Source organism: Brassica rapa, chromosome A07, assembly GCF_000309985.2.
Source record: "Brassica rapa cultivar Chiifu-401-42 chromosome A07, CAAS_Brap_v3.01, whole genome shotgun sequence".
Classification (NCBI taxonomy): Eukaryota; Viridiplantae; Streptophyta; class Magnoliopsida; order Brassicales; family Brassicaceae; genus Brassica; species Brassica rapa.
In genome coordinates this window covers 28,553,079-28,569,537 of record NC_024801.2, presented here as the reverse complement: position 1 = coordinate 28,569,537, position 16,459 = coordinate 28,553,079, and the positions used below count along the sequence as shown (strand labels likewise).

Sequence of the window (16,459 nt, the reverse complement as noted above, 5' to 3'; positions counted from 1 at the left end):
TCTGGCTTTGATTTGCAATGTTGTGATGTTTTACTTCCATCATCGATGAACATAAGAATAATGGCTGAACTTTTGAAGAAAAATCAACTTCTTAAACATGGGAAGTGAGATATATATATGTTCATTTAGACCATTTTGCAGATTCTTCTATTGGGAGGGGTTTGCTATGGAATCTCTTGGCAGATCACACACCCATGGCGTAGCAAGAATTTGTGGAGTTCTTTAGTTGGAGAAAAACAACATGGCGGCACAATTTTCCTAAGAGATGGATTAGCGCAAACCATCCAAATGAAAATTCCATCATCAACTTCACAGTTGGAAAGGTTTATCTCTCTTAAACGTGTGCACCTCTGCACAACTTCCTTCACACCTCTTGATGTCACGTTCAAGCATCCTTTCAGATCAAGTCGCAACAACCTTGGACATCTTTTGCTGATCAAACCTAGGGCTTGGTCGTCGATCCAAGTTCCACATGCTCGTAAAGTCTCCAGCTTTGGAAGCTCAAAGTCTAGTGCATCAACACACTTTATACCACTGCATCCGGATATATCCAAAGATGTTAGCTCGCCAGAGTTCCTCAAGACTTCAAGCACCCCATCTCCAGTGATGGCAGGACAATGATCCACTGCAAGAGTTTCCACAAAAGGGCAATGGCGTGATATCTTGAGGAGACACTCGTCTCTCAAGTTGTGGTTTCCAGATATGTACAAAGACTTGATCCTTGACTTGAGGACACACAGTTCCTTGGAATCGTCTTCCACTCCAAAATTGGTGCCTTCCATTCTCATGCACTGGAGGGAAACACATCTTTCAAGGATGTTGAAGAATGACACACCGGTTAACTTGGCACAGAAACTGAAGTTCACAAAGGTTAGCCTCCCAAGGAACACCACCAACTCCATAATCATCTCATCAGAGAGGAAGCTTGATCCCTCAAGATTCAAGTGAACTAAAGTCTGGTACTTGGTCAGCAAATACAAGACCCCATCAAAAGTGAGACACTGACAATTGGAGAGAACAATCTTCTTTAAAGGAAGCTTAGCGTCAGCAATCAAACGAAGAAACTCATCAGATAAAAACGAATCGGAGAGATTAAGCTCAGACAAACAACGGCACAATAAGAAGGCGTCCTTGGAGAAAGACTCCCTCGGCCTCCATCCGATTCCGTTGATCGCAAGAGACTCCAGGAAACGAGAGTTACTCAGAACGAACTCGATGCAGCGGGACGAAACGAAATCACAGTCGCGGAAGATGATTTCTCTTAAAAGGACACAGTTCTGCGATAGAGAGACCAAGGACTTATCCGTGATGAGGTTGTTACCAGAGACGTCGATCTTCAAGAGGCTCTTGAGATTGGAAGAGAGGCTGATGATCGCGGAATCAAAGACGGGGCTTGGAAGAGATTCAGGGTAGCTTATGTCCAGCTTCTGTAGAGACGGGAAACACACTCCGATCGAAACGATATTGTTTTCTCGGAGCTCTCGAACTCCAGAGCAGCTAAACTCCTTCATGCTGCTGCTCATCTTCGTCTTCAAATCTGGAAAGTAGGGCATTCCGGAGATATCGAGCGATTCCAAATCTAAGCAGGAAAGCGAAATCTGCAGGAGGATCGAGTTGATATCTCCGTGGAAGTCGTGGAACCTGACTCGCTTCAGGTTGTGGAAGCGAAGGATATGGCGATGGAGAAAGGGGAGAGTGCGATCGGTGATGGTGAAGGTGGAGCGAACGCGGTTGGTGATGGAGAGGAATGAGGCGGATACGAGGGAGAGAGACTCGAGGAATCGATGGTCGTCTTGGTCGATGAATCGAAAGATCAGCTCCCAACACTCTTCAGGTAGATCCATTTTCCTCACTCCCTCTCCAGATTCTGATCGGAGAAGATAAAGCAAACAAAGTTCTCTTAGCTAAAATGATCACTGGGTCCCACGTTTCCTTTCGAAATTACGAACTGATTTTATTTTTTTAAATCTTTGAGCCTTTTAATGGCCCAATACAATATATAGTGCACTTTGAAGGCCCGCTGGTAGTCCATTTTTGTGGTTGACTGGGTCCCACTACCTTGTGTCGGTAATGAAAGTTGACGTAGAAAGTTCACATGAAAAATGCTCACAAGTAAGTCAGAACTTTTTGGAGTTTTCTTCGAATAATTTACAAAATAAAATATTTTGTTGGATTTACACTTCAACTAGGACTTGCCTTCTGATCCCAATCGAATCATTTTGGATTAATGTGCCTCTCGATGCAAACAAATCTATTACTCCCTCCGTTTTTTATTATAAGTCGTTTTAGAGAAACTTTTTTGTTCTAAATTATATGTCGTTTTCGGTTTTCTATATAAAATTTATTAATAATTAATGTTGTATGACCAATAGTAATATATCTTCTATTTTTCTATTGGTTGAATTGTGGTTAGGTAAATAATTAATGATGTTTTTGTTTAGAAAATATAAGAAATTAATGATTTTCTTAATCTACGTGCATAGCTGTAAAACGACTTATATTAAAAAACGGAGGGAGTACTATATTCCATTTCTTCTTCTACTATTAGATCATATAACTTTATCAAAAATTTACTTAACAGAATAATTGATCTGAAACAGTTTCTTTTGTAGCTTTACGTATGAAAGATGACACATTAGAAAAATTTATTTACATTATCAGACGGCATAGTATCATCACCTTTACATGGGGATGTTAAATCTTTAGTAAACCTAGGCTAGAAAAAGATTGAAATGAAAATAAGAGCATATTTGATATTCCTCCTATCAGTCCGTCCACACTCCACAATTCCCACGTTCGGGTTCCTGGTTCCACTCTTTTCATAACTGCCTGACCAAACCAGCAATACATTTGTTCTTGTCTTCTTCTCTCTGTTTCCTAAACCCAACAGTGTCCTCCTCTCTTGTCTCCATCTCCACACAAGATTTCCTTTTAATCTCCATAAAACAAGTCAGACGAAGAAAGTAGAAGAAGAAGAGGAAGCTTCCTTAGTTTCATTTGTTATCTTTTCCTCTGTGAAACACACCAAAGAAACAAGAAATGTTGAGGTCTTCAGTACCCATTTGGGTTCTCGGTTTCTCCTTCTTCTCGCTCGCTTCTTCCATTACTTCCCAAGAAATCCCTATTTCTCAGGCTTATTCTCCGCCAGTGGGAGCTCAGTCCCCAGGTAAAAGTTTCAGTTTTTAATCTTCCTCCATGTTATTCATTTTAGTGATGCTTACAGAGGAAAGCCTTATAAAAGGAATCGATTTCAGTTGAATTAGATACTGTTTCCTGAATCAAATTGGAGTTTAATCTCACAAAGTTTCTCTTTTTTTTTTGTTTCTCTCAGGGCCTCCCATTGTTAAAGTGGTGCTTCGCCAGGACTTGAACAAGAAGATTCTTATTGCTCTCATAGCCTCATCAACACTCCTCTGTGTCACTGTAATATTCCTTCTCTACCTCTTGCTATGGAGGTACAGATATATGAAGAACAACTTCACCGGGATCAACCCAAATCATCATCCTGGTAATAACCTACTCCTCTTATTTTATCTTTACATGTAATTATATTGGGTTTTGTTGCTGCTTATCTTTGCTTCTTTGCTTATTATCTGAAGATTCTGTGAGGAGTAGTGTGTCCACTAAACCGATAATACACAAGATTGATTCTGTGACGAAAGGAACTATCCCTGTCTATGAATATCAACTCCTGGAAACTGCAACAAACAAGTTTAGCGAGAGCAATGTGTTGAGCCGAGGTAGTCGTGGATGCCTATACAGAGCCTGTCTTGATGAAAAGTCATCTGTCACTGTGAAGAAAATTGATGGTGGTGGAGATACAGACATTGAAAAACAGTTTGAGGTTTTGATCAGTTTGAACCACTAATGATTCCTTCCACACCTATTAAACCATCTCATTCGATAGATCATAACTCTTTTGTCTTTTGTTGAACTATAAATGCAGAATGAGGTAGATTGGTTGGCTAAGATCAAGCATCAGAACATAATATCCATGTTGGGGTTTAGCGTCTATCGCCAAACGAGATGTATTGTGTATGAGATGATGCAGAATGGATCTTTGGAGAGTCAGTTGCATGGTAAGGGGAGATGTTCCACCATTTTGTTCAATATTTTGACATCTTCTGATTTTTGATTCTACTTCTTTTGGACATAAACTTGAAGGGCCTAGTCAAGGTTCAGGTTTAACTTGGCAGCTTAGGATGAAAATCGCTGTTGATATAGCACGGTATATAAGTCCATTCATCCATAATTACTTTCAAATGTTTATAGCAGTTTCCTTTAATCTCCAATCACATTTGTATGCTCACAATGTTTTTTTCTCTTATTTTTGATAAAGAGGATTAGAGTATCTTCACGAGCACTGCCATCCTCCGGTAGTTCACAGAGATTTGAAATCCTCTAACATCCTTCTAGACTCCCATTTCAACGCAAAGGTAAGAGGAGAGAATATAAAGTAAAAATAATAATTCTTATAGAGAGAGAGAGAGAGAGAGTTAATGAGTTTGTAAGGAACTGTTGCTTGTGTTCAGATATCAGATTTTGGGTATGCCGCTGTGTTGATGACTCAGAGGAAGAATCTGAAGCTTAATGGAACTTTAGGAAACAGAGCTTCCCAATATATTGTTGATGGTAATAAGTTTATATATATATATATATATATATAGCAAGCACAATGATTCTCACATTAAGTTTAAGGTTTTTGTTTCTGTGTGTGTTTACAGGGAAAGTAGCAGACAAGAATGATGTCTACTCATTTGGGGTGATTCTCCTCGAACTACTCCTGGGGAAGAGATGGGTTGAGAAACCATCAACAACTGAATCAGAATCAGTTGTCACTTGGGTACCTAAGCTGAGTGATAGAGCTAATCTACCAAACATATTGGATCCGGCAATAAAAGGAAGCATGGATTTGAAGCATCTTTATCAGGTAGCAGCGGTGGCAGTGTTGTGTGTGCAGCCAGAGCCGAGTTACAGACCACTTATAACCGATGTCTTGCACTCCCTCATCCCTCTTCTACCCCTAGATCTCGGCGGATCACTGCGGATTTTGTAAACACACATTTTCATTTCCTTTATTGTAATCTTTTCTTTTTGAATGTTTGTTGGTTCTTGTGCAAATTCCACTTATGATCTGTTTTTTTTTTTCTTTTGATAATTGCCACGAGAAATCTGAATAACTGTAATATATCTTATTAGCTTTGTAGCTTTGTAAAGGCAAAAATAAAACAAGAATATCTCAAAACAAATAAAGCAGCCAACAGCCACTGCTATAAAAAGAAATTAACCATTTTCTTCTTTTTCTTTTTTCGCAGTATTTTTCTTCTGATGAAAGGTGGTGGTTTATTATTCCAATACTCTCGTGGGTTTTGGTTCTAAAACTAAACTGAGAAACACTTTTGTTTCTGAAAATCAATCACAGGGTGTAGTGTTGCTGGATTGCCTCTATGTCAAGTCCCTTCTGCTTCACTACTGATTCCACATGACCTTTCAATGTATGATGCTCTCTTAACCTGCAACAATTACAAGATAAGAAGGAAAGTGTCAATACCATCATATTCTGAGGGAACAGAATGTTATGGACTAATCAGATAGATGCTTGAGAGCATTACCTTGCGACTTCAGCCCGTCTCTTGGCCTGATCTGCTATCTCTGAAAGTTCTCTGTAAGTACTCTTATCATTGAACATCTCTGAGGGCTGAGCAGGTTGCAATCCGTGAAGTGTACGCTGAGCTTGTGCCCATTGTGCTTCCCTCTCTCCTTTTCCATAATCTTTCTTTGACGTGAAAGCGGTCTGAAACACAAAAGGAAACAAAGTTAGAAACAGTACTACTGCAACAAAAGGACTTAGTGTTCTTAATCTCACCTTGTTCTCAATGACATTATCCCAGGCTCTACCACTTAGTGAATATCTGATGATAAACTTGAGTATATCCAATGGAACGTAAGTAACTATACTGTAGAGCCAGATAACTCCTGCCCATCCCCACCCAGTGCCTCTGATTCTTGCAAAATCCCAGTTTGCATACACAGCAATGACAGTAGCAATCTTATTATGTCAGAGAAAAAAACAAAAACACTGTCAGTAAGTAGTACATTGAGGCTTTGTATTGAAAGAAGACCAAAAGCTAGCTTTTAAACTCACCAGCTGAGCTAAGAAAAAGGCAGCGATCAACCAGAAGCCAGGACGTTCAGCATACGACCAGCTACGTGACCTTGTGACAAAGATAAGAGCCTGGCTAATGATACTCACTTGGAGATATATAGCTGATGTAAGCTCGTGCGGATTGCCACTGATTGATCTCACCCCAAACTTTGCCTGCACCAGCAACAAACTCATGATCAAACACACTTACTTGCCTTATTAAGTAAGTTAAAGAGTTATCTTACAGAGAAGAAGTCGGTGCTCTCTACAGCCCAAAAGAAAACAACAGTCATCACCGCAAGGTAAGTGCCAAGAACAACACCAGTGGCAAATATCTCTTTGAGTTTCCATGAATCAGGAAGCGGAGAAGGCTTCACTCTATCCTTTGATATGGTCATGATAGTTCCATCATTCAATATAGCGATCACCAACACCATGAACGGTGAGAAGTCAAACTTCCATATGAGTGCAAGCAGCATAAACCCCATGACCACACGGATGGTGATGGAGACTGCATAGATTGTGTAGTTCTTCATTCTCTGGAAGATGGCTCTGCTGGTTAAGACAGCACTGACTATGACGCTGAGACCTGGCTCGGTTAGTACAATGTCAGAAGCACTTCTCGCTGCATCGGTCGCGTCAGCCACAGCTATTCCAATGTCAGCTCTCTTGAGAGCCGGAGCATCGTTCACACCGTCACCAGTCATGCCACAGATGTGCTTCATCTCTTGTAGCCTCTTCACAATCTCATACTTGTGTTCTAATCAGACATATGAAACATTGGTGAATACATTGATTGATCCATTAAGAGAAAATGAATGTTACATTGGGGTTTGATTGTTTTGTACCAGGGAAGACACCGGCGAATCCATCAGCCATCTCGATGAGTTCATCAACAGGGATGCTAGATATAGACTCATCCTTGTCCTGTCCAAGTAGAGCAGAAGAAGGATACATGTTGGTTCCCATACCGAGCCTACGACCAGTTTCCTTACCAATGGCGAGCTGGTCACCAGTGATCATCTTGACATTCACACCAAGGTCAAGAGCTCGCCTGATTGTCTCTGCACTGTCGTGTCTTGGAGGGTCAAAGAGTGGTAACAGACCAAGAAACTGCCATGGCTCTCCAGGGCTGTTCTTGTCTTTCTCAGAGACAGTCTAATAAAATCCAAAATAATATTTAATAAAGAGATAATTGTCTCAAAACATTTGGGATTGGCACTAAAAGCTTTTGTACCTGTCTGCCAACAGCAAGAGAACGGAGTCCTCTATCAGCAAACTTGTCAATGATGTCATGAGCTCTCTTCTTTGTATCCTCCCTCAGGTTACATAGCTCAATGATCTACACATTACAGATACCAAATCAGTGTGAATGAACTTTAAAAAACTCTCTAGAAAATGCATTTTTCTTACTTGCTCAGGGGCTCCTTTGCTGACACGGTGCCAGTTTCCACTAGAATCAATGTAAGTGATAGCAGTACGCTTGTCCACAGGGTTAAAGGGAAAGAAATGGACTTCAGTGATGCCTTGTCTCGCTTCACTTGGATCTCCAAGCATTCCCACAATGCAAGCATCTATAGCATCCTGGTTCTCAACTCTAGAGGCTCTCGCTGCATTCACCATAAGCTGCTCCTTGTCCAAGTCTTTGACAAAAACCTCAACCATGCTCTTGTCAACTGTAAGCTTGTTGAGTGTAAGAGTCCCAGTCTTGTCGCTGCACAGAACATCCATCCCAGCCATCTCTTCAATAGCTGTCATCCTCTTTGTGATGGCTCCTTGCTGGGAGAGACGGTGAGAACCAATAGCCATTGTGACTGACAGAACAGTTGGCATTGCAATAGGGATCCCTCCGATGAGAAGCACAAGAAGATTGTCGATACCATCTCTATATGCACGGTGCTGGATAGGATACATGACAACGATCTCAATGATCATACCTATGGCGATGGAGCAGATGCAGAAGTTCCCAATAGCGGTCAGCACTTTCTGGAAATGTCCTTCTTGGTTAGTGCTGTCTACTAAATGAGCTGCTTTGCCGAAGAAAGTGTGGACACCAGTGGCGATCACAACGGCTTCTAGCTCTCCTTGTTTGCAGGTGGAGCCAGAGTAGACTTCTTGGCCAGGGTTCTTGGTTACTGGTAAAGACTCACCGGTGAGAGCAGATTGGTCAATCTTGAGAGGATCACCTTCGAGGAGACGACCATCTGCTGGAACAATGTCACCTAGTTTGATGCTGATGATGTCTCCGGGGACTAATATAGCTGCCTCTTGCTCGCTCCACTTGCCATCTCTCAGAAGCTGTGATATATGCATTTAATTAATCATCTGCTTGTACATATTTTAGCAATGTTTTGGTGCTAACTTACTTTGGTTTTGGGAGCTAGACCGGCCATCAAAGCGGCTGCGGCGTTTCCGGCGTTGTTTTCTTCGATGAAGCTAATGGTAGAGTTGATGATAAGAAGAACCGTGATACCCACGAAATCTTGCCAGTCCGGTGGCCTTCCCTGCAGATTTCACAAGCTGGTTTTCAAAATGTGTTTGAAAGTGAGAAAGATGATATGGATAGTTAAGGGGTGATATTACTCCTCCGTTGGCCAAGGCGATAGCCATGATAGCAGCCAACTCCATGACCCATGAGAGAGGGTTCCACATGAATCCTAAGAACTTCAGAATCTTGCTTTCCTGTGAGATTGAAACATGTTAGAAAATAGGCTTTCTTGGGAGTGAAGAAACAGATATAAAATGATAAAAAAAAGGTTTTTGTCAAGGTGTTTGCCTTTTTCTCTTCGAGCTTGTTGGGACCGAAGATCTCGAGGCGAGTGTGGCCTTCGTTGCTTGTCAGTCCTTCCCTTGTACATCTGAGCTGAGTAAACACCTCCTCGATAGGTATTTTCTCCTGTTTGATCAGCACAAAGTTAGCGTGGTATAAAAGATATCGAAAACGTAAGCTAAGATGGAGAAGAAGGATGGATACTGACGAGATCGATGCCTTCGTTCTTGATATCGTCCCAGCTTGAATCTTTCCCCGCTGCCATCTTGTTTTTCTTTTTTCAGAAACAGTGGGTTGTTTTCTCGTGTAAACTTTTCTTTTTAAATCTCTTTCTTTGACAGATGTTTTCAAAGTTTCTCTTGCAGTTTTTGTGTGTTTTCAAACTGATAATTTTCTCTCGGTTTTTTCTTTTTCTGTTGTTATTTAACGAAACAGAAGAAACAAAATGGAGAAAAACAGAAACAAAGAAAATTTATGTATTTTTTATAGGGAATTATTTTATATAAGAATGAAGGAAAGTGGTGTTGAAGTTGCAGTGTTTATATAAGGTGTTGAGGGAGAGAGAGACATGGACATGATTAGCTAGCATAGGGGAAAGAAAGTCCAGGTCCTTCGCTTCACTCCCCCGCTTTCATCTCCTGCTTCCACTCATCAACTCCCACCTGTCCTTGTCTCTGTCTCTCTTTGTTCACTGAGTGATTTGAACAAGCATTAACTATTATTTTATCATTTTTAGATACTCCCATGATTCTACTTTCCATTTTAGGAACTCAACAAATGTCTTTGTAATTTCGAAGCAAAATGGCTATAATAAAAGGATTATATAAAAAGGCATTGTAGAAAAAAATTTCATTGTATTAGAGAGTACTTAGACAAAAATAATTCCAAACCGGAAACATCTAAGACAGCCGGAGGATTTTGATTTACTTGAGGGGGAAAGAAAGAGACAGTCCAAAACGAAAGCTAAAAGAACCATCCACTCAAGGGAAGTAGAAGAAACACACTACAATCAATTAGCAAATCTCATTTTCTGCCGCTTGCTACTCTTGGCTTCGCCTTAACCTCGCTTTCCTGCAAACACAAATGCCATCATCGATTAATAAATATACACTACTAACAATATTGTTTCAGACACATGACTAGTCAACACTACTATGAGTGAGTCACTACGCACCTGTGGCATGTGCAAGAAAATGCTGCTTTTCGCCGTTGCCGGGTTGTGATTCTCTGCACCTTTGTTCCAGTCATAGCACGACTACAATAACAACAAACATCCTTTTACTCCATCTTTGTATAATACCCACAGAAAAATTATAAGAAGATGTAGCCTTACCGCATATGCGTATATAGATCCATCGTGATTAAACGAACTGCAAGGAATTGGCTGACTGCACCTCGACATGGCCTGACATTCGAGGGAGAACACAATTGTTAGATATTAAGGTAACCATTTAATGAAACGCAACATGATAATTTACCTTGAGTCTTTGCTTACTATCCTTGTCCCAGAAATTGAAAGCCCCATCTGAGCCAGCAGTGGCAAAAGTGCCATGTACCTTAACATTACACAACTCAAACAAATCACCAACTGTTCCATCTACTAGTTTGATGCTGCTTAAGACTACATATACCCATAAAATGAGAGCTTACCGGGTGGAAGTTCAGAGCGTTGACAGAATAGATCTCATTCCCATCTCTGTGGCATTTGAATGTGAAGTTCTTGTTCTGCTGAGAATCATCCAGATGATGGACACCAACCCGCCCCTCAATTGATCCAACCTACAGATACAGAGAGCATCGGATCAAGATAAGATGTGACTGCTAAAACAACTTCCAACAGTATTATACTTTATTTGTCACTAGAATAACCAACAAACACTTCTCAAGCTTGAAAAGGACAAGATTTGTAGAAATAAAAGCACGTGAGAGCAAAGAAATGTTAGCATCAGCAAACAACCTAGATTCCTGTACCATTGAATAAAACAAAAAAAAATGAAAAGATATATAAAGAAGTCATACCAAAAAGCCTTGCTGATCAGGGAAGGCAGTAACACATCTCGTCTGGTACTTTAGTGGTGACACGATTCTCTTGAACTCGGTCTGCAGTTTATCAATTTAATAAAAAAGTTCATTACACAAGAGAAATAGTAACTCAGCATTCTTACCACTCAGAGCTCTTGCACAAGTCATAAAAATAGATAAGAAGGAAAAATCGTACCTGAGGATTTTGCAAGTTGAAGACAATCAGGTTCCTATCTGCAGTTCCGACAACCAAGAGCGGATGTTTCACAGACAATGAATAGCATTTATCTGGAAGCTGTTGTGTATGCACAGGAGTTTGCTGCCTTGTATCCCAATATCTGGAAGGAAAACCAATACACATTGTTAACTAAACTTTAGGCACATAGATTAGTTTTATCAGTCAAGCATATAATGAACAGCCCATTCTTACTTCAATGTCTTATCCCAGCTTCCAGTAACGAGGAGATTCATTCCGGGGATCCAGGCCATGTCCACAATAGGAGCATCGTGCATGGCAACAGTTACAGGTTGACCACCAGACAACAAGGGCCACATTTTGGCTTGCTTATCACATCCTCCACTAAAGACAGTGGTTCCATCGTCTTTCCAAGCAGAACATAAGACCTTCATCACAAGAAAATCATCAGATTCTAAGCAAAAAAAAAAAAAGGAAGAAAGAAAGTTAGAAAGCCACAGCATATTACCGGGTGATCATGAGATATAGATGCTTTAGGAGCAGTAGCTAGAGAGGTTCCACTACGAGATATTTCCCAACATCTCACCTGTAATAACACAGACGAAGCAAACTCAAACATTACAAACTGAGAGACGAATCTGAGACAAACAAGTTAAATAAGAAGCCACCGTATTAGGGGAAAAAGAGAATGAAGAGTAAAAACCTGATTGTCCCAAGAAGTGGCGACAAGAATATCAGCTCTTGGACTAAAACTTAAGCTGGAGATAGAATCTGCGGGTGATGGAGTAACCTGCAGGGAAACCTTTTGTGTGAAAATTTGAACTTGACAGATAAGCTAAACGTAGACATCCACAAGGAAGCAAACAAACGATTCCTTTGAGTACAAAACAAGACACTAACAAAGATTTGATTCTTCTCGCAAAGATTAAAGACTTTCTGAGAATCCAATTTGGCTTTCTAGAAAAGTGACTAAAAACCCTTTCGAATCTCAGCCGTAAAACCCTATAAAATAATACCTCATAGGATTTATTAGGGTTCGTGTTCGCGTTCGCCGCCGCACCAAAGGTAGCCATTATCACGAGCCGAGGTCCGTCCGAGATAGTGTTTTCCGGTAATGTAGAAGAGGAGGAGGGAAATCGAAGTGTGAGTCTGAGAAAAAGAATGCGACAAGGTTTCTTATTTATAAAGGTCTCCTCCTGCGTCTCACTGACGTCCGCCGATGCGTTTATCGGACGCTCGACTTTAAAAAAAAAGCATAATGGGCCTATTATTGGGCTTATTTTATGGCCTAATATTTTACTTATTCGATTTGAAGCCCGGTCGGGTAGGAAGCCGATCATAACCCAAACCGGGCCCATGAAAGTTTATCTGATCGTGCTTGCAATTGTCTTTGTTCATGGGGATCTCAAGTGATCCGATTTGAGGTTGCAACTTGCAAGTTCTTTATTCAATGGATCCTATAGAAATAATGAATTTGAGTTATTGGTCTCATATATATCATTTTACATAATGTTTGATTATGTTGATCATATGCGTTCATAGATCATCTTGATTGTACTAATTCGGTACATGATTTGTAGTGTTGATGTAATTCCTTTATCTATAGCGTTTTGGTTTTGTTATATTTGGAATTGGTCCTTGACGTTATGGTTTAGCTCTTTCTGATTCAATTTTCATTCTCAAATCCAATTTACTGATTTTGAAGAGAAATTAGATTGACATCTCAGTTGGTTAAACCTCGTTTTGTTCTTCTTCTCGTTACGATAAACCCTAATCAATCAAAACACTCCACGAATTCAGTTGGTTAAATTATTATTTTATCTCATGTTCCAATTCCAAATCTTTATCTCAAGAGTTTTTAAAAGAAAAAGAAAAGCATTACCGAGCCACTTCTTTCAGCCAAATCTATCTCTATCCTTCGACGGTGTTCAAACATCTGGATAATTGCTGATGTATAAAAACACAAAGCAATCACGATTTTTGTAATAAGGATAAATCTCTCAATAAAATGCAAAACAATGATAATCTCTCACCCCAACTCATGACAGCACAATATCCATAGGTCCAAGATCTGCCAAACAAACGAAGCTTTTCCTTAATCAGCCTGGTGACAGGTCTTGTTCTGCCTCCCTTCGTCTCTGGGCAATTGGAAGAAGAATCACAAACACATTATCCGAGGAGGATAGACGCTTGGGAATAAGAGAGATACTTACTGCTGTTGTTTCCAAGGTATGAAATGAAATCACGGCGAGACCCAACATCTCTCCCTCCCTGACTTACCTGAGCGAGCACATATCTGAGATTCGCCTGCATGATCGTAAAATAGGGTTTAGACTCTCCTTTCCTTGCCTCTGATTTGTGATTTTTTTTATCTCAACAACTATATGGTCTTTTTGCATGGGCTACGTCCTTTTTAGTATATTATTATTGTTATTATGTTTTGATAAATTTCGGCTACAAGCCCAAGTTGGATTTACTCGAGCCGAGTCTCTTCTGTGAGACAAGAATTTGAGAGATGATGAGGCAGAATATATTGGCCCCATTTTCGGAGAATCATGTAGAATGGTGACATGGTGGTGGCTGAGCCAGAAGAACTTTCTCATTCTTTTCCAGCCCCCTAATGAATATCTTGAAGCAATAGAGAACTTTCAGAGATGAAACCTCTTCACATAACAACCATGACTGTGCCTTTAAGACTCGAGTCTCCACATGGCGAAGCAGTTATGTTTGGCTATTTCAGTCTAACTTCAGAAAGTTGTCAACTAAACGAGTGGTTCTTTCAGATATCTACCGAAGGTTCATCAGAAGAAGAGTCTGCAGAAGCTCTTCCACTTATATAAAAGTCTGCAGAAGCTCTTCCACTTATATAAATACACATGAGATCATGTAGATTTGCTTGTTTGTTAATCCAGTTGACTGGAAGAGATTCCTAGAGTTGTTAATGTTGTCTATCTTCAGAAGTTCTCAACTCCTACTAGATCAGGAAAAGTCTCTGTGGCCTGCCCCAAGGAACTACACAAGGCTTTATAAGCAACAATATATATTCTAAACTAAGGCAGTTGGCTTTTAAACATCTCAGACACATTCTAAGGTTATGACAAAAAAAAGGGGCTTTTAAAGCAATTTTGTTGATTCTGGTTAACAAGGACACAACTAAACTTACACAAGCTCTATTATTTGTTTGATGGCAGAAGAAATATGCGAATTGCTTCTGTCAGGTCTGAGTCTCAGCTAATAAGCTGTTACCCTTCAAAATATGATTATTGTTACCCTTGTGAACAAATAATGCCTCCTTCAGACATTAATATATGAGTTATGTCTTCAAACTTTCTGCTCTTATTCTCAAGTTTGGCGTTGGCTCATGTTCTAAAATCCGGCATATTTGCTTTTCACTCATTTCTTAAATAGATACTGCCGAAAGTAATAAAATATTAATCAATCTAAAAAAGTGTATGGAATATATTCTCCTTTAATTCAAAAAAAAAAAAAAAAACAAGTCCATAGATTGATGCTTCTTCACTTTATCATTCCATGTCTCTGATTACTGAGACTTGAATTTGATATATAATTGTGTAAAAATTGTATCCAAAAACTGAAAGTGTAAATAAGATTACAGAAAAATAAGGGTTCTTTGCATATTAACAAGATTACAAAGCACAATCGCAATTAGGTGAAAGAAAAAAACAGAGAAGATTTTGTTTAACAAAGAAAGCAAATCAAACGGTTGAAGATCCAAGAATCACTGGCGATGAAGGATGCATAGCACGAGGACGCCTTTTCCTGCTTCGACCACGAACTTGAACTGAAGGAGACGAAGATGATGACGAAGGAGTATCAATCGTCGTAGAGCTCTCTCTGCTTGATCCACCCGTCAGTTTCTTCTTCTCAGTCTCTGCTTCACATGATTTGTCTTGGTTGATTCTGTTATTCCCGAGCTTGGTCGCGTTTATGGTCGCAGGAAGCACACAGTTGCACATGAATCCTACCATTTTAAAACAGAGCAATTCAACTTCAGAGCACAGAAAACAGAGTCCTTTTCCCTAAAAATGGAAACTTTGAGCCAAACCCAAGTCATGCTTTAGCTTCCAAACTGTTCTTATCAATCAGGAAACGTATATATCAATAAACCCAGAAGCTCAACTTGAATCTTAAGCATAAAAGATGGAAGCTAAAACTTAGTTCACATTTTAGTCTGCATTGTAACCAAAGGCTAAGACTTCACTACTGACGTCTTCAGTAAGAAAGAAACTAAACCGTAAAGATTTGAAGGGAGTGTTACCAGAGAGTTTACCGATTCTTGCAAGACGGTTGACCCAACTAGGAATTGGATTCCCGGTTAACTTAATACAAATCTCGTCGCAGAAGTGGTTGCAGTTCTTGGTGATGAGGTTGTAAGAGCTTCCTTTGTAAATCTCCGAAAGCTCCTCCATCGTAGCTCTCACTTCCAATGGCCCAAGATCCGTTTTACCAATCAAAATCGACTTCCTAAACGTAAACCCTTCGCATTGCTTCGGTTCCCCTTCGAAAATGCCCGTACTTGGATATTCGTGAGCTCCATATGCATACTCTATACCATGAACTACCCAAAACAAATAATATTTTTAGATAATTCGAAAGTCAAGTTCTTGAAAATTGAAAGCCAACACTTATGAATTTAAACGACGAATTAACTTCAAATCCCAAGAAACTTCGATCTAAAATGATATTCTATGTACTAGTAAGAGCATTATTTAGATCTAAAGATGAAGTTTAAAAAGATTCTAAAAACTCAAGAACCAAAAATAGACTAACCTTCAACGCCAGAATGGTAAACGCCAAGACCAAACCAGTAAGCGTAGCCATTGATGGGAGTTAGATCGTAGACATTGAGATAAACCGGAACGTTTCCTCTATCCACCACACTTGAGTTTTTCCGGCACAGCATTTTTCACTTCTTCCCTCTCTTTCTTTCTTTTCAAGGTTTTAACGCTCACCACTAAAGATTCAACGCCATTTCTCGAACTTCTTTGACTGCCGGAGAAAGAGAGAGAGAGGAGAGAGAGTATCTCCGGCGGCAGAGAGAGAGAGAGAGAGAGAGAGAGAGAGAGAGAGCAGCCGGACGGGAGTTCTTGAGGTGGAAGAAGACTTGGGTTCTATATATGAACTGTCAGAGTCGATGACAATTTATTTACCCTTTCCACTTTAACGTAATTACACAAAATGCCAAGGACTCGTCTTTTGAGATTTCCTATGCTAATTATGTTTAACACTTTTCGATTTAGAAGTTGAAGAAGGAGAAGAAGCATTTAGTCTTGAGATTATTGAATAAACAATGCCTTTTTTTTGT

At 39.9% G+C, this 16,459-nt stretch overlaps 5 protein-coding genes across 6 annotated transcripts; 1 reads left to right on the top strand and 4 right to left on the bottom strand.

Annotated features, from left to right (window-relative positions):
• Positions 1-46: 46 nt before the first annotated feature.
• LOC103832469 (F-box/LRR-repeat protein 2) lies at positions 47-2,194 on the bottom strand. The gene has a single exon (XM_009108482.3). The coding sequence runs from the start codon at positions 1,842-1,844 to the stop codon at positions 165-167; it is 1,680 nt and encodes a 559-aa protein (XP_009106730.1). The 5' UTR covers positions 1,845-2,194; the 3' UTR covers positions 47-164.
• A 508-nt stretch (positions 2,195-2,702) lies between these two features.
• LOC103832467 (probable receptor-like protein kinase At1g80640) lies at positions 2,703-5,148 on the top strand. Its single transcript, XM_009108480.3, has 8 exons — positions 2,703-3,166; positions 3,332-3,508; positions 3,600-3,844; positions 3,947-4,079; positions 4,165-4,228; positions 4,340-4,436; positions 4,533-4,632; positions 4,725-5,148. Exons 1-8 carry the CDS (start codon positions 3,040-3,042, stop codon positions 5,054-5,056), a joined length of 1,275 nt encoding a protein of 424 aa, XP_009106728.1. The 5' UTR covers positions 2,703-3,039; the 3' UTR covers positions 5,057-5,148.
• Positions 5,118-9,491, bottom strand: LOC103832468 (ATPase 9, plasma membrane-type). Its single transcript, XM_009108481.3, has 12 exons — positions 9,124-9,491; positions 8,922-9,041; positions 8,729-8,827; positions 8,512-8,649; positions 7,559-8,443; positions 7,383-7,487; positions 6,994-7,303; positions 6,391-6,905; positions 6,146-6,319; positions 5,867-6,049; positions 5,613-5,794; positions 5,118-5,513 (listed from the first exon to the last, which is right to left on the bottom strand). The coding sequence occupies exons 1-12, from the start codon at positions 9,178-9,180 to the stop codon at positions 5,417-5,419; spliced, it is 2,865 nt and encodes a 954-aa protein (XP_009106729.2). The 5' UTR covers positions 9,181-9,491; the 3' UTR covers positions 5,118-5,416.
• A 226-nt stretch (positions 9,492-9,717) lies between these two features.
• LOC103832465 (protein RAE1) lies at positions 9,718-12,470 on the bottom strand. The gene is made up of 11 exons (XM_009108479.3): positions 12,150-12,470; positions 11,837-11,923; positions 11,642-11,719; positions 11,368-11,561; positions 11,134-11,275; positions 10,935-11,015; positions 10,566-10,694; positions 10,394-10,471; positions 10,249-10,320; positions 10,090-10,170; positions 9,718-9,986 (listed from the first exon to the last, which is right to left on the bottom strand). Exons 1-11 carry the CDS (start codon positions 12,204-12,206, stop codon positions 9,939-9,941), a joined length of 1,047 nt encoding a protein of 348 aa, XP_009106727.1. The 5' UTR covers positions 12,207-12,470; the 3' UTR covers positions 9,718-9,938.
• Positions 12,471-14,678: 2,208 nt separating this feature from the next.
• Positions 14,679-16,458, bottom strand: LOC103832464 (deSI-like protein At4g17486). Of its 2 annotated transcripts, XM_033275562.1 has the most exons (4): positions 16,225-16,458; positions 15,925-16,194; positions 15,413-15,712; positions 14,699-15,115 (listed from the first exon to the last, which is right to left on the bottom strand). In XM_033275562.1, exons 2-4 carry the CDS (start codon positions 16,055-16,057, stop codon positions 14,850-14,852), a joined length of 699 nt encoding a protein of 232 aa, XP_033131453.1. In that variant the 5' UTR covers positions 16,058-16,194; positions 16,225-16,458; the 3' UTR covers positions 14,699-14,849. The 2 variants fall into 2 exon arrangements, with proteins under 2 accessions (XP_009106726.1, XP_033131453.1); XM_009108478.3 differs by having other exon boundaries at positions 14,679-15,115; positions 15,425-15,712; positions 15,925-16,240.
• Between the last annotated feature and the right edge of the window lies 1 nt (position 16,459).

Coding starts and splice junctions, on each gene's coding strand:
- LOC103832469 (XM_009108482.3), bottom strand. CDS start 1,844: ATGGATCTACCTGAAGAGTGTTGGGAGCTGATCTTTCGATTCATCGAC.
- LOC103832467 (XM_009108480.3), top strand. CDS start 3,040: ATGTTGAGGTCTTCAGTACCCATTTGGGTTCTCGGTTTCTCCTTCTTC. Junction 4,437..4,532: donor ACTCCCATTTCAACGCAAAG/GTAAGAGGAGAG, acceptor GCTTGTGTTCAG/ATATCAGATTTTGGGTATGC. Junction 4,633..4,724: donor TTCCCAATATATTGTTGATG/GTAATAAGTTTA, acceptor GTGTGTTTACAG/GGAAAGTAGCAGACAAGAAT.
- LOC103832468 (XM_009108481.3), bottom strand. CDS start 9,180: ATGGCAGCGGGGAAAGATTCAAGCTGGGACGATATCAAGAACGAAGGC. Junction 7,304..7,382: donor CTCTTGCTGTTGGCAGACAG/GTACAAAAGCTT, acceptor GGATTTTATTAG/ACTGTCTCTGAGAAAGACAA. Junction 6,320..6,390: donor AGAGCACCGACTTCTTCTCT/GTAAGATAACTC, acceptor TTGCTGGTGCAG/GCAAAGTTTGGGGTGAGATC.
- LOC103832465 (XM_009108479.3), bottom strand. CDS start 12,206: ATGGCTACCTTTGGTGCGGCGGCGAACGCGAACACGAACCCTAATAAA. Junction 11,276..11,367: donor AGCTGGGATAAGACATTGAA/GTAAGAATGGGC, acceptor TTTTCCTTCCAG/ATATTGGGATACAAGGCAGC. Junction 10,695..10,934: donor CTGATCAGCAAGGCTTTTTG/GTATGACTTCTT, acceptor CTGTATCTGTAG/GTTGGATCAATTGAGGGGCG.
- LOC103832464 (XM_033275562.1), bottom strand. CDS start 16,057: ATGCTGTGCCGGAAAAACTCAAGTGTGGTGGATAGAGGAAACGTTCCG. Junction 15,713..15,924: donor TTACCATTCTGGCGTTGAAG/GTTAGTCTATTT, acceptor TGTTTTGGGTAG/TTCATGGTATAGAGTATGCA. Junction 15,116..15,412: donor AAGAATCGGTAAACTCTCTG/GTAACACTCCCT, acceptor TTAAAATGGTAG/GATTCATGTGCAACTGTGTG.